Source organism: Emydura macquarii, unplaced genomic scaffold (assembly GCF_026122565.2).
Source record: "Emydura macquarii macquarii isolate MOO-44397 ecotype Brisbane River unplaced genomic scaffold, CSIRO-AGI_Emac_v2 contig_2288, whole genome shotgun sequence".
Classification (NCBI taxonomy): Eukaryota; Metazoa; Chordata; order Testudines; family Chelidae; genus Emydura; species Emydura macquarii.
The window spans coordinates 36,561-52,093 of NW_027132425.1; the positions used below are offsets into that span (position 1 = coordinate 36,561).

Sequence of the window (15,533 nt, forward strand, 5' to 3'; positions counted from 1 at the left end):
ATTCCTTTGCGCTGATCCAACACAGGAAAGAGAAGGAGAAAAGATACCAGAGTAGATGGGAGGCTGGAGCGTGTGGGGCAGCTGGGCCGTGGTAGCATGCCAGGAGCCATGCTCCTGCAGCTGCAGTAGCAGTCTGGTCATGTTTTGTGAGTGGCTGAGCTTCTTGTCTATGTTGCAGCTCTTCCACGAGGCCGCGTACCTGGCCGATGACCGCCAGGACCTGCTCAATGCCATCAATGAATTCCTGGACTGCAGCATTGTCATCCCGCCGTCAGAAGTGGAGGGAAAAGACCTGCTCAGGTCTATCGCTACCTTCCAGAAAGAGTTACTGATGAAGAGGAAGGAGAGGGAGCAGAAGTCCATGAAGGAAGGAGTTGTCCAGGAAGCTAAAGGTCTCTTCACTCTGTTTTTGGCAGATAATGAGTCTGCACCCAGTGTCTCCCTGTCTGCCCTGGGTGGGTGCAGTGGGGTGTGCCATGGGCTCTGGCTAGGAGCCTCTGTGCCTCCCGCTAGCACAGGATAAAGTGAGGACAGCCAGTGTGGGGTGAGCTGGGACTGAGTCCTGCAACAGAGATGGGGAGGCCCAGAGGCAGTGCATGACGGGAGGGGGGGGAGGCCTAGTGGGCGGAGCATGGCTGCAGACGTGGGAGGCTGTGGAGGAGGGGGCGGAGCGTGGCCGTGGGGGTGGGAGGTCCAGCGGGGCGGGGCATAGCCACAGGTGTGGTGGGGGAAGCCCAGATTTTATGTGGGGTGTGTATGGAGCCTGTTGAGAGTTTGCCCTTCTAGCCTGTTCTGTGGGAGATGCGCACGTGCCAGGATCTGCACCCAGAGGAAGCTGGTTCTTGTTCCTAAGTTCCCATTGTAACCCCTGTGCCCCACGTCTCCCCAGAGCTGTGTGAAGTGAAGGCCGAGGAGGAAGAGGAGGGAGATGCTGAGGATGACCCTTTGAGGCGCACCGGCATTTGTTTTGGAGGTCTGGTCCGGGACATAAAGCGCAGGTACCCCAAATATCTCAGTGACATCAGAGACGCCGTGCACAGCCAGTGCCTTGCAGCCGTTCTCTTCATCTACTTTGCTGCTCTCTCTCCTGCCATCACCTTCGGGGGACTCCTAGGTAATGGGCCTGCTTTCTGTCTGCTCTTTGCACAAACTAGCCTGGCTGGACTCGGGGCGCTGGCGCTGCCTCTTTGAGATCCGGCGCCTGCCCTGGGCTCAGGGCTGTGCGCTGCTCTCAGGAGGTTGTAGTTGTGCTACACACACGGCTCTTTTACTCCCCCCTCTGGCTCCTGATGCGTTTGTGGTGGACACTCTGCAGTGTGTTTGCATGCAGGGCTCCGAGCGGAGTCACAGCAGAGTAACGAGGGGCTCTCCCCTCGAATGTGAGCCCCCTGCCCATGCATGGTGTGTCTGCAGGTGGGTGTAGCGCAGCCAGAGTAAAACCAGGGGAGACTGTGCTCTCTGCAGGGCTTCGGGTCTCATTCCATTGTTCTCTCTCTCAGGAGAGAAGACAGAGGGTCTCATGGGGGTCTCGGAGCTGATCATCTCCACCTCTGTTCTGGGGATCCTGTTCTCCCTGCTTGGAGCTCAGCCACTCCTTGTCATTGGCTTCTCGGGGCCCCTTCTGGTGTTTGAAGAAGCTTTTTTCAAGGTACTTGTAAACCAGCATGTCTCACCCTGCGCCACGCTTCCTCTGCCACCGTATTGTGCGTCACTTGCCCTGGTTTGTCTGGTCAGAGCGGCTAGCTGCACTTCTCTGATGCCGAACGGAGGGACGCCTACACCTTTGTGCGGACCCTTTGGGGCTCCTCAGACTGTCCGTGACCGTTTCACTGTTCACCAGTCCTAGCCCTGCCCCCCCTCAGACTGTCCGTGACCGTTTCACTGTTCACCAGTCCTAGCCCTGCCCCCCCTCAGACCGTCCGTGACCGTTTCACTGTTCACCAGTGCTAGCCCTGCCCCCCTCAGACTGTCCGTGACCGTTTCACTGTTCACCAGTCCTAGCCCTGCCCCCCCTCAGACTGTCCGTGACCGTTTCACTGTTCACCAGTGCTAGCCCTGCCCCCCTCAGACTGTCAGTGACCGTTTCACTGTTCACCAGTCCTAGCCCTGCCCCACGCTGATCCTTTCCAGCTCACACCACAGCTAGTTCTGCCTCTTGCCACCATGGTCAGTATGACACTGAATGCACCTCGGATTGTGAACGTTGTTAGTGCTCCCCAGTGCTGCCCTTGCCCTCGCCAGCCGCCCTGACAGAAGCTCAGGCCCAGACTAGGCCTCATCTGCTTTCATAGAGCCCTAGCAGACGAAGGTTGGAAGGGGCCTCAGGAGGTGTCTAGTCCAACCCCTGCTCAGAGCAGGATCAGGCCCCACTAAATCATCCCAGCCAGGGCGTTGCTGTGCTGAGAGTTTACACGTGCAGCCCACTCTCCTTTTCTCTGTCACTTTTCCTCCTCTCATTTGGGGCGTTGTCCCGTTTCAGTTACCTGTACCCCAGTGTTGTCTGCACCCGATGAGGTACGGTCAAGTCTTTCAAGGAGCATTTTCCCAGTAGTAACTGCTCACCCAGCATTATTCTTTGTGTCCGATGTGGGAGCAGGGGTTTTATATTGTGCGTATTTGTGCTGCCTCTCGGGCTTATCCCGAGGTACTGTTCAGGAAAGCTCTGTGCCAGCCAGTTTGGAGAAGTCTCATTCTTGTGTTGCTTTATGTCGTGGAGCGTGGAATGGAAAAGGTCTTTGTGTGTCCCCCTCGTCTCAGGTACGGTGGTTCTAATCACTCTTGGCCAGCGAGTCTGTGCCTCAGGTGCTCTCTGTCTTGTGCCTCTCTAGTCCATGCAGAACACAACCTCACCACTGGCTTCCATCTTTGCCAGCCTCCAGCTGCAGCCTTAGCTTCTTCCTATGTCATTCTGGGAGCTCTCAATTCTGCTTCTGTTGTGTGTTTGCGTGTTATCCTTGGTCTCCCTCAACACCTCTTGCCCTGGGGTTCCAGTCCAGCACCTGTCTTGTCATGTTATTCGGGTCTTTTCTCCACCCGTGTTCTAGCCGTCTCCATTTTTGTTCTGTAACTTGTCCTATTGGTTTCTGTTTCATCCTCTTTCAGAGTTCTTTGTGATTTTTTTTCTGGCCATCGCTATTGAGGATTTGCCTAAGGCAGCTGTTTATGAAAACTTGGAGTTTAGATAGTAAGTCTCCAAGTTTCAACACCCTCTAGTAAGACCAACTTTACAATTGTGTTAAATATTTGAAGTTCAGTGTGGAAGGCAAGATTTCGGTTTTCCCAGATTGGTTTTAGAGTTACAAAACACGTCTAGCTTTTTGCTATTCTGGCTTTCACGTCCTTATCTGTTCCTCTTGTTGAATTTACAATGCTACCAAGATATGTGAAATATCAGACCTCTTCTATGTCAGTCCCAGAAAGTGTTGTTAGTGTGTCATGTGTGTTGATTCTAATGGTGTTAGTTTTCTCTGTGTTGATCTTCAACCCTACTAATTTTGCATAGGCCTGGAGATCATCTGTTTTGGCTTGCATGTCTAAGGGCACAGGATAGCAAAGTTGATGTCATCTGCAAAGTCAGGGTCCTCTAACTTCTGTGCGACAGTCCATTGTCTGTCTCTTGGTTGTTTTGTGGTCTTTCTCATTACCCAATCCACTGCCAGTAAAAAGATGATGGGTGACATAAGACATCTTTATCAGATGCCCATAGTAACCTCGAGTGGCTTAATCAGTTATGTATCACTTGACACGTAATCCTATTTTCAGAAAAGCTCTGAATAAAAATTTCTGAGGGGTTCCATAGCAGCATAGCAACTTCCATAAAACTGTTCTATCCACTGTCTCAGTGGCTTCTTGGAAATCTATAAAATGCATAGAAAGTGGTGCCCGCCATCTGGTCAACAGTCCTACGATGACATGTAGCGTTGTCGTTAGATTACTAAATTGTGGTTGTGGAGATTGTAACTGGTGAAGGGCTAGAGAGATGCGCTCTCTAGCAGTCAAGCATCTTGTGGTTTGTGGTTTGTTCGGAGTACTGATTATGCACTCTGTGTGCTTGAGGGAGGTTGTCTGTATTGTGGTTCCAGGCCTGAACTGGAGTGAAGTGTGTTTGTGGCTTGGGATGGAGTGTATGGTGCTTTGGCTGAAGCATAGTGTCTGCTGCTGTTGCTTGGCAGAGTTCCTTTATGTGCCTACAGCTGGGCTCTTGGCACTTTTGTCATTGGCGTTTTGTCATGCAGACCCGTCTCTCCTGGGAATGGGCTGGGATGGGCAGTTGACTAGACTGAGTAGGAGTCGTACCGGGGTCATGTACCGGGGTCATGGCTTCTGTGTCGCATGGTAGCAGGGCAGAGGAGACGTGCAGTACACAGTATGCCCTTGTGTGTGCCCTAGGGAACTACCACAACCGTTTAGAGCAGGACAGGCCCAGTGAAACAACAGCTATTAATACACAGATCTGAAGCCTTTCCTGTTCTCTCCAGCCCTACCTTAACCCCTTCCCTGCCAGGCTATGTGAAAGATGTACATAAGCCATCCCAGCAGTGGGTAAATGGGGGAGAGGGGAGGAGGGTGTGTGTGGGAGAACAGAGGAGAGAGGTTGCCCTATGGGGCGTGACTAACCCCTTTTTTCCCCATTTCAGTTCTGCCAGAGCCAAAGCATCGAGTACCTGACGGGCAGAGTGTGGATTGGCCTGTGGCTCATCGTCTTCATCTTCATCATTGTGTCAGCTGAAGGCAGCTTCTTGGTGCGATACATCTCTCCCTTCACACAAGAGATCTTTGCCTTCCTCATCTCCCTCATCTTCATCTACGAAACCTTCTACAAACTCTACCAGGTGAACCTTCCCCAGGATATGTGCTGCAGAGTGTCTGTCCATCTGTCTGATCTAGGAACCTACTGCCTGAGTGGCCAAGGCCTCCCACAATCAATAGAGAGAACAATAAGAACAGTGTCTCTGACGCAGGGCCAGAGCTGCCTTAGCATTTCTGGCTGGGCCTGGAAAACAAATCTTTGTCACCCCTCAAACTCTCCAAACATAAGTGCCCCCTGGGCGCTGTAACTAGGCTGCTGTGCGCAGGGATTGGGGGAAACTTCACAGGACACACCCCAAACACACACTCTTCCTTCTCCTGTAGCAGTCACTTGAAAAGCAACCAGTTTTTCCTTTTCTTTCTTCTCCAACCTCACTTGTGTGGGTAGATTGTGAGATGAGCTATTCGGGGATGTGAAGTGATGGGATTGGCAAACCAGAGGGTTGTGCTCACACTCTGCTCTCTACCTCCACCCCACCCCTGCACGGGTGGTGACAGCACTCTCTGCTTGTCTCACCTGTCCAGGTGTTTGCAGAGCATCCTTTGCTGAAATTTTACCCGCCGAGTTTGCAGAGTGGCCTGAATGCCAGCACGCTCTCTGCTGATGCCATGGCCCTGGAAACCAGGATGCAGCCTAATACAGCCCTCCTCTCACTCATCCTCATGCTGGGCACCTTCTTCATTGCTTTCTTTATGCGCAAGTTCAAGAACAGCCGTTTCTTAGGTGGAAAGGTAAGATGTCCCAAGGGGTCCAGCCAGAATGGCCCCTTCACCCATGATGCATCCCTTCTGTCTGCAGACTTCTGCCCTCTGTAGCAGCTGCATTATCCATTCTAGCATATCTGAACCTGGTACCCTGCCCTGGTTCACTCACTGTGTGCGCAAGGGCTGTCTGTGCTGGTAGGGAGATCTGGCACCCTGCGGTCTTGTCTCTCTGCAGGTGAGTTTGGGACCATCCGGGACCTCCCCACTAAACGACATGCCAACATGCTCTGAATGCCATTTGAGAGGGCAGGCGTCCAGGCCATAGACAAGACCTGGCTGCTGCTGACACTTATCTGTCCTGTCTACGTCTGCCTCAGGGTATCTCCGATGGAGGGATCCAGCAGCACAAACACTGCTTGGGCCCAAACTCTTCAGGCCCTCAGCCAGGCTTCTCTGGCTGGAGCCATAGTCCGGGGTCTGCTAAACTGGAGCTTTACAGACAGAGGGACTAGCGGGTATCTGAGTCTCCATATATCAGGCTTAGGAGACTGGACTCCAGTATCTGGTCAGAACAACCTGGCCTGGAAGGAGGGATAAACTTATTTTGGTTCTCTCTGGGATCCCATCTCAGTGCCACATTACCCAAGTGCTTCTCTGAGGAATTTCCAGCTAGAATGAGCCCGGTGACTGCTGACTTCCCACCTAGTCTGCCAGGGGCCAGATGGTGTCTGGAGCAGCCAGGTACCTGAACGTGGCTAGAGAGCAGCTGGGGCCCAACCAAGAGAAAAGCAGCCCAGTGGGGTCAGGGAGGGACCTGTATCCTCTGCTCATTAGTAGCTTTCCCAATTTTGCTAGGCAGCTGGCCTGTCCCTAGGCTGGGATGGGTGGTCTGTCTGTCTGAGAGCCATGTATAGCGCCTGGCGTCGTCGCAGTGTCTAAGAGCTTGCGCCGGGCATTCCATCTCTGTTCCTACTGAAATGCATTTGCTTTGCAGGCTCGACGGATCATTGGAGACTTTGGAATCCCCATCTCGATCCTGGTCATGGTCCTGGTGGATTACACCATCACAGATACGTACACACAGGTAGGTGCTGGCGCTACCTTCAGGCCCAACAGTAGACCTGCAAGTGGGGGACCACTGACCATTCCGTTCTCTGCGCTTGGGTAGCTAGATGTTTCGGGGTTTCCCACCTTCTCGGTCAGTACGAGAGATTTTTGTGCACATACTCCTGTGAATCAGAGCTATGGGAGAAAGCCCCAGGAGGCACTGAATCCTTCCAAGATGTGGGTCAGAGTCATAAGGGACACCAAGATCCAGATCAGAGCTATGCAAGTTTGAGGGTCTGCGTGATACCAAGAGCTGGATTAGAACTGTGTTCAACTGAGGGTCTGTGCAACTGAAATAGGAGAAGGGAGGTGGTATTCCCGCAGAATACAGCATTACGGGAACCATTCCTGGAGTCTGTGTCCAGTTTTGGTGTCCACACTTCAGAAGGAATGCTGAACAACTGAAAGGGGATCTGGAAAACCTGCCTCGTGGTGAGATTAAGGAGCTCATTGTATTTAGTGTATCCCAGCGGGGTGACGAGGTGACCTGATCACTGTATGCGAGTACCTCCTTGGAGGGAGGTTTCTGGCTTGTCTACATGGTGCGTTAGTCTGCCCAGGGAGTGTGAATTCTAGTGCACACTAGCATGTTGTGCACTAGCTGGCCAGTGCGGGCCCTGCTGTCGTTCACTAAAAGTCCCTAATGCGTGTTAATGGAGTACTGTTGAAATGGGAACTTTTTGTGCGCACCAGCAGGGTCCCCCAGACCACGTAGTACATGGAACCCTGGTTGCATCCCTGCCTCAGTTTCCCTTAGCACACTTCCAATACATTCAACGAGGCGCATATATATAGAGAGAGAGCTGTGCCCCTTCAGGCGTCTAGTTTGTTTAATCCAAAATGGTGAAATGTGTCTCACAGATGAGTCTCCACACCAGCATCCTAGCTGGGTGGGGAGAAGGAAGAAAGGGGCTGAGTCCATCAACTCCACTTTTGTCCGTCTCCCGCCTCCATCCAGGCTTCTTACCAGTGAGGCCCTCTCAATCCAGAATCCTCGTCTGGAGCCAGGGCCTCTGGGGAACAGCCCCAACAGGCTTCAAACCAAGGCAGCCTTTCTCCAGAATGGCCTCTAATTCCCTTGTGATCTGCAGCGCCTGCTGCAACCTGGTGAGGTCATCTCACTGGGACCCAGTTCTGCTAGGGCTTGGCATTCACTGCTCTTTCCCGGGGAGCCTCCTCCTGATGGGGGCACTACCGAGCTCCCCTCTGAGAGGAGCTGTCTTTAGGAGCTTTCGCGCTCCGTGCTCTGCTCCCTGTCCCAGGGGCTCCTTACCTAGTTAACTGCCATCCAGCAAGCGCGGGGTGCTTCGTTCTCCTGAGCAGAGGCTGTCACAGGCAGGCTGGGTGCCTTCCCCGCTCCAGGGCCAGCCCCTGGCAGGGTACGAGGCACGCTCGCTCAGTAGGACTCACACCCTCTGCTTCAGACTCATGTACCACGCAGACCAGCTCCAAGAGCAAAATGCGCCTTAATCTGCCAGACGAAGGCAGAGCGACATCCGGCAGATGGGAGCTACAGCGAGACAGCCCCAGACTAGAAATAAGGCCCGCGTGTTTTAACAGGGAGGGAACAGGTCACCCATGGTTGTGGAGCTTCTCCATCACTGAGTCGTCATGTCAAGCCCAGACGTCTTTCTGTAAGCTGCACGCTATCTCAGTCACAGCAGATGGGCTGGATGCAGGAGCTGATGGATGACGGTGTCTGGCTTGTGCTGTGCAGAGGGTCAGACCGGGTGTTATAATGGCCCCTTCTGGTTTTAACACGTATAATACCGAGAGCCGGGTCAGAGCCGGGTGGGGCCGCAGATCCCGGCGGCACCGAGAGCCGTGTGGGGCCGAGGATCCCGGCGGCACCGGGAGCCGTGTGGGGCCGAGGATCCCGGCGGCACCGGGAGCCGTGTGGGGCCGAGGATCCCGGCGGCACCGGGAGCCGGGTCGCAGCCATGGGGGATGGTGGGGCTGAATGTTGATGATTAAAGGTTGGGTCTTGGGCTGCTCTGACAGAAGCTGAATGTCCCCTCTGGACTCTCAGTCACATCTCCGCACAAGCGCAGCTGGTTCATTCACCCCATGGGCAGCAGACAGGCCTTTCCAATGTGGATGATGTTTGCTTCAGCCATCCCTGCACTCCTGGTCTTCATCCTCATTTTCATGGAGACCCAGATCACCACGTGAGTACTGCTCTCTGCAAGCCCCAGCTCCCTCCGGCCTCTGGCAGCCGTGTGGCGAGAGGCCTGGAGGGTGTTCTTGACTCTGCTGGGCCCTGGGAGATGCCCACTGTGGATGCGGGGAGGCAGGGTCCTGTAGTTCCAGCCTCTGCTCCCTGGGGCTCTCCCGCCCTGGCCCTTCCTGCCCAACTGTGGCTGTGTATTCCCCTCCCCTCCCCGGTGCAGTCTGCACAGCCTGTCCCAGCCTAATCCAGGAAGGGAGCCCATCCCTTGGGGTTGGCAGACAGGATGATGGCCAGGAGGACAAAGATGTCCCCTCTCCCCTCTGTGCGGTAAGGTGAGCAAAGCTCCCAGCCAGGTTCTCCCTGCTCCAGGGGCCATTGGGCACTTGCTCTGTCCCAGCAACGCCACTGCAGGGTGGGACTCAGGGCTGACGAGGCCTGGCACTGACAGCGGGACCCTCTGCTCCTCTCCCCTCCAGCCTGATTGTCAGTAAGAAGGAGAGGAAGCTGCTGAAAGGCTGTGGTTTCCATCTGGACCTGCTGCTTATCGGCACCATGGGTGGGCTGTGTGCACTGTTTGGGCTCCCGTGGCTGACCGCTGCCACCGTGCGCTCGGTCACCCACGTCAATGCCCTGACGGTCATGAGCAAGGCCATCGCCCCTGGGGAGAAGCCGAAGATCGAGGAGGTGAAGGAGCAGCGCGTGACGGGCGTTGTAATAGCCGTCCTTGTTGGTGAGCTCCAAGCGACTCAGCCTGGGGGCCCCGGGTTGCCAAGGGATATGGTCAGCAGCAGCCTGTGGTCAGTGGATCTACCCCCCCCACACACACACACCCCTCCCCAGCCCGTTGGGACTCCATCCAAGACCTTTTCCACATGGCTTATCCAGGCCGCCTGTCCAGTTCTGGGAGAACACTTCGTCCCGTTCTCTGGAATCCAAAACACTGCTGGATTCCAGATTTCATCACTCAGGCGCCATTATTTGGCACACCGCAAAACTACGCTGAGTTGGTCAGACTCAAGCGTCGGGGGTGGGTCTAGGGCATAGCACACCTCCAAAGTTACACAGCAAGCCTCTTCCTTGACATGCATTTACACCTCCTGTACGTGGCATCACCCATTTTCAGGACCCAATCCTGTGTAGCTTGTGTCGTCCACGAATTGTCCACACTCAATTACTCCCAACTCGCCTCCATGTTCTCTCTAATCTTGTCCATTGTTAGTAAACGGTTCCCTGGGAGTTCTCCCGCCTGTCTTAGCTGGCTCAGACAGTCTTATCTTTTTTGACCTAATGATCTATTCACCTCTCGAATTCTGTCCTCCAAGAAATGAGGCCTCTCTCCAGATGGTAATTATTCAGGTCAGGTCAGGCCTAGCTACGCAGTGCCCCTATCTCGTGGCCGTTGCCCCTACCCCACCCCCATACCCAGTGCTTCACCCCATGGCCATTGCCCCTACTTCACGGCCATCGCCCCAACCCTGCCCCCACAACCAGCACTCCTACCCTGTGTCTCACAGCCTCCTACATCCAGCACCCCTACCTGCCCCCCAAGGCGAGCACTACTTCCCCGTGTCCGCCAGCACCCCAGGCCTGCTCCCCACAGCTCCCCACGGCCAGTGACCCTACCACATCTCTTCACACCCAGCAATCCTACCCCAGGCCTGCTCCCTACAGCATGTGCCCTTGTCCCTCCCTCTACAGCTCCCTTAGCTAGGAGCTTCCCGCAGCCAGAACCTGTACCCGGTGCCCCCCACCCATACCCCCGACAGCTCCCCCCGGCCAGCGCCCCATCCTGCTCTCCACAGCCCCCCAGCTGGGGGCTCCTCACTGAGCAGAACCTACCCTGCACTCAATGGTAGATAGAGAGAAAGGCAGGGGGTGCCAGGACAATGCTCCAGGTGCACCGGGCATGCAGGTGCGGAGGCAGCAGGCGTGGGTGAGTGGTGTGTCCTGAGCTCTGTCCTTGCAGGCTTGTCCATCGTGATGGGTAACATGCTGCGCCGGATCCCCCTGGCTGTGCTCTTCGGGATCTTCCTCTACATGGGGGTCACGTCTCTCACCGGCATCCAGCTCTATGAGCGTCTCCTCCTCATCTTCATGCCCTCCAAGCACCACCCGGACCACATCTACGTCGTCAAGGTGAGTGAGCCAGGGGCTCTTTGGGAGGGGCTGGGGCTGAGAGACGGGGGGACTGGCGGGTGGGCACTAGGTAGGATGAGAGGCCATGGGCGGTAGATGTAAGTGGGGAGCTGTCTGTACGCTGGCTGGAGGGGCCCAGTGCGGCCGTGCTGTAGACGCGGAGCCAAGCTGGGCGGGCGGAGGACGGGGCTGTATAAACTCTGACTTTGCTAATCTGTTGTTTGGTTTATTCTGGACCATCCGCTAGGCAACGGACATGTTAGTAAGGACCCGAGTTTGGGTTCTTCCACAGCTGGGCGGGCGGAGGACGGGGCTGTAGACGGGGAGCCGAGCTGGGCGGGCGGAGGACGGGGCTGTAGATGGGGAGGGTGGCTTCTCTCCTGAGGGATGGTGCGTTGCTAGGCTGCACTTGTGTCCCCAGGTGAAGACCTGGCGAATGAACCTCTTCACCTGCATTCAGCTGGCCTGCATCGTGGTGCTGTGGGTGGTGAAGTCAACAGTGGCCTCCTTAGCTTTCCCCTTTGTCCTGATCATGACGGTGCCCTTACGTCGCTTCCTGCTGCCCCGCTTCTTTCAGGACAGGGAGCTCAAAGCCGTAAGCAGATCTCCGGCCCACGTCTGCTCCCCGGCACACAGCTGTCCTCCGGTTTCTTAGGCATGCAGGGCACTGCCTGCACGGCGGGGCCATGAGAGCCTTGGCCTGCGAAGACGCTGCTCTCGCCGGCGGTGCTGTGGGTGGTGGTTTATCTGCAGTAGTGCCCAGGCCGGGCCCAGCACCTTCCAACAGAGCCGGGGGTCCCTGCGCCAGTGAGCTCACAATCTGGGAGGTGCAGATGGGGTGTGGGGAAGGGCGCAGAGCTACTGCCAAGCAGAAGCCTGGAAGGAGGCTCCCTGCTCCATCTCTCTCCACGCTCAGGGCTGGAGACACCTGGCCTTCCCCTCCATGGCCGTGGCTTGGACAGCCCAGCCAACGCCCATCTACCAGGGACGTTCATCTAGTCAAGCACAGGGGTCTCCAAGCTGTGCTCGTAGGGTGCTGGGGCCGCCTCTCCATCTTCTGCTGCTGGCACCCAGGGTCCTCATCGAGGGAAGAGCCTGGGTCAGCAGCTGGAGGTGAGGAGGAGCTTCACTGCCTTTCCTAGGGGCTGCTGCCGTGTAGCAAAGGAGGAGACAGGCTGCCCACCAGCACCAGAGCCACCGGTGGCACGGGAGCTACCAGGGGCAGGGGGATGTGGGCAGGGGGATGGGCCGGACGGGAGGGGGAGGTGGAAGGAAAGCAGGAGACAACGTGAGCAGCCTCTGACGTCACAGGCACAGCGCTTGTTACCAGTCGCCTCCTAGCCTGACTCTTCCCTGGGCGGTGGGTGCGGGCCCCGGTCCCTGCCCGCTGGGGCTGGTGTCTGGATTGGCGGGATGGCTCACCGGGAGGTGTGGAGCCCCCGCTCTGCTCGCTGCCCTGCCACTGTCTGCTTTCTGCCTCTGCCCACAGCTGGACGCAGAGGACGCGGAGCCGAACTTCGACGAGGATGGGCGGGATGAGTACAACGAGATGCACATGCCTGTGTGAGCGGCTGCTCTGCCCCCCGCCCTGTGGAAAGCCGCTCGTCCCTGCGCATTCTCCCTGGCTAAGGACCGATCACGTACTACACATCCGATGTTCTCCTCTCTGGGCCAAAGAACAGCTGTGTCGTAACCCTGGCGGGAGGGGGGCTGGGCTGTTCCTGCCCCCACCTGTCATTCACTCAGTGGAAGCGTTAGTCTGTCTCCACCTGGATCCAGCCGTTCCCTCGGGTCCTGGGGCTCCCCCGGCCCTCCTTGGAGACAGGGGTTGCATTTGGCACATGGGTTACCCCCACCTCCCATTCTCACCACGGAGCTCTAGCTCCAAACGCCAACCCGGGTGCCACGCTCCCGTCAGCAGGAGGCAGCATGGGCCCCGCACAGCACGCCAGTCCCAGTGGCAGGCCGGACTCTGCCTGGACAGGGCAAGGCTCTCCGCCGCCCCCAGGCTGGGGTGCCCCGGTCCCTGGCTGGGCTCTCGCATGACTCTCTGCCACGGGCTGCTTTGCGTCTCTGCCCTGCCCAGTCCGGTGTGTCAGCACCGCTGCTCTGCCACTCTGCCGATCCGTACAGGCTGCAGCACTGGCTATAAAACCAGGCCAAGATTATGGGGACTCAGCAGCCTGTGTCCCAGTCCCTGCCCCTGGCTCTCTGTGCTGCTGGCCCATGTACCAGTATCCCAACAACGGCACTGTCCCTGTGGACAGGCAGGGGCTCACCTCTGGAGCCCCAAGGAATTCAAATGCCCATCCCCCCCGCTCCTGTCCGAGTCCCGTTCCCAGCTGCGCACTCCAGGTTGTGTTTTGGGGGTGGAGGTGTCTGCGGTGCCAGCCATTCCCATGGGCACCAGCTCTTCCTCGGTGTTAACGACTGCGATGGCAGCAGAGACGCCTGCGAGGGCTGCCAGGGGAACGGCTCTTCCACTCCGTACGCAGGGTTGTTGTAGCCTTGGCGGTCCCAGGATCTAGAGAGACAAGGGGGCGGGAATATCTTTCATTGGACCAACTCCTGCTGCTGAGAGACCAGCTTGCGTGCGACACGGAGCTGTTCTTCAAGGCGACAGCGGGTCTCTGACCAACAGAAGCTGGTCCAACCCAAGACGTACCCTCCCCCACCTTGTCCCCACTAAGTGGCATTTTGCCCCGGTGGGCTCCAGCCAGCCGTCCCAGTTTCAGGCACCCACAGCACTGGTGTTCAGGGCACCAGGACACACAGCCTCCCCTGCAGTGATTGGGCCTGGTGACTGAATCGCTGTGGCTCCCCACCTCTCCTGTCCCCGTAACCGGCCCACCCAGTGTCTGGAGGCCAGGAACATGGACTAGCCGGAGCCCTTGGCACCCAGGCCTGTCCTGCAATCCCCTGGGCAACCCGAATGTCTTCCCCCAAGGTCTCTCCAGCTGTCAGGGTCTGACTCCATGTGGGGTCCTGCAGAGCCCAGCTCTCCCTGCAGGTCTGGCCAGAGCTGGCTGAGAGATTGGCAGGGGCGCTCACAGCCTGCAGCTGGGGCACGGACACCGAGGATCACAGGCACCAGAGCTCGGCTGGGCAGGGAGCCCTGATGTGAGAAGGCAGGCTCCCCAGCCCCTCCCCACGGGCAAGAGAAGAAGGGGGGGCCTTGGGATGGTGCTGGCCTGGGCGTCCTGGCTCCACCCCAGACTGGCTGTGGGACCTGGGCCAGGCCACAGACTCTCTGCCCAGTGCCTGCCTGTAAAATGGGGCTGAGCCTCCCCTAGCTCACAGGGCGGGGTGGGGTTGCTCCTGACTGTGTGGGAGGCTCAGACTCCACGGCCCCACATGGAAAGGAGCCTTAGAGCCAGGGGCCCTGCTCCCCTGGGCCACAGCTTGGCACACCGACACCCCTGTGATGCCAGCAACACCCTCCTGCTTAGGAGATGTGTGTGTGTGTGTTTCTGTGGCGGTGTGTGTCCTGTCCTACCTGTTGTTGTAGGAGGCCTGTTGTTGCTGCCTCCCTGCCAGCCCGGCTGTGCATTGTGACTCCTCTAGTGGAAATGGCTGCACCAATAAACCCCTGACAGGAACGAGCTCTCGAGTCTCTGTGCAGCTCCAGCCGCATGCTGCAGCCCACCGGGAAGGGCTGCTCCTTGGGAGCCCCTGGGCTGCCTGAGCCTGCTTCCACCTACCCATGGCTGGCCACCCCTGGTGTGGGAAGCCAGGAAGCAGCTCTGAATCCCAGTTTCCACACAGAACTGTGGGTGGGGGATGTCAGGGGACTGGATTCCTCCTGTGACCGACCGGTGCCTCAGAAAATGGGGAAGGCGTGTGCAACGAGGCGAGGCCCCCCAGCGCCACAGTTCTCGCTGCCCCAGCACCTACCCAGCTGGATCTCCTGGCTGGCAGCCCATCAGTAACCCCCTGCCCTACATGAAACAATCCTCCTTCAGCTGGCCCCGTGCTCTGGCTACAGCAGAGGTCCCCAAACTATGAGGTGTGCCCCCTAGGGGTCGTGGAGGAATTTGGGGGGGCAGGGCCTGGGCCCCATGGGGGGGCGGGGAGGGAATGCCGCTCTGCCCCGAGCACTGCTCTGATCCCACCCCCAGCCGTGGCTCCTGGATCCAGCTCCCAGCATAGCCCCAGACCCCACTCCCAGTCTCGACCCCTGGCCACCGCGGCCTTGCTCCCAGCCTTGGCCCTGCCCCCCCCCCCAGCTTGGGGGGTGCAGATGGGTAAGGGGGGGGTGTGACCTAAAATGTGTGGGGACCACTGGTCTAGAGGTTCAAGCAGGGCTAGTTAAGATGCCTGGATTCTAACCCCAGCTTTGCCCTGTGCTGCCTTGGCTCCCTGCCCTGTCTCCAGGCGGCGTGACCTCGTGTGTGTGGTGCACGCGAAGAAGTCACGTTGCACAGAGGACGTCGTTTTAACTCATGCTGGCTGGGGTCGTGGGAAAGCACTAGCGCTGAAATGGGATCATGCAGGGGAAGAATGAGGGATCCCTGTGCAGGAGACTGACGGGCAAAGCTTCCTCGCAGGGCGCTCGGGCCTAGACTGGGGCTGGTTTTGCTAAAGTTGTTTGTGGAGGGGAGGCTAG

The 15,533-nt window shown here is 57.5% G+C and overlaps 1 protein-coding gene across 2 annotated transcripts in view; it reads left to right on the top strand.

Moving 5' to 3' along the window:
* Positions 1–14,529, top strand: part of SLC4A3 (solute carrier family 4 member 3) — a 49,020-nt gene extending 34,491 nt beyond the window's left edge. For both annotated transcript variants that reach the window (XM_067560338.1, XM_067560339.1), the window contains 11 exons: positions 179–392; positions 890–1,114; positions 1,500–1,648; positions 4,638–4,832; positions 5,335–5,541; positions 6,509–6,598; positions 8,623–8,789; positions 9,268–9,521; positions 10,758–10,927; positions 11,349–11,522; positions 12,417–14,529. In XM_067560338.1, the coding sequence (XP_067416439.1) occupies positions 179–392; positions 890–1,114; positions 1,500–1,648; positions 4,638–4,832; positions 5,335–5,541; positions 6,509–6,598; positions 8,623–8,789; positions 9,268–9,521; positions 10,758–10,927; positions 11,349–11,522; positions 12,417–12,494 (1,923 nt within the window). In that variant the 3' untranslated portion in view covers positions 12,495–14,529. The remainder of the gene's footprint in view (positions 1–178; positions 393–889; positions 1,115–1,499; positions 1,649–4,637; positions 4,833–5,334; positions 5,542–6,508; positions 6,599–8,622; positions 8,790–9,267; positions 9,522–10,757; positions 10,928–11,348; positions 11,523–12,416) is intronic.
* The last annotated feature ends 1,004 nt before the right edge of the window (positions 14,530–15,533 follow it).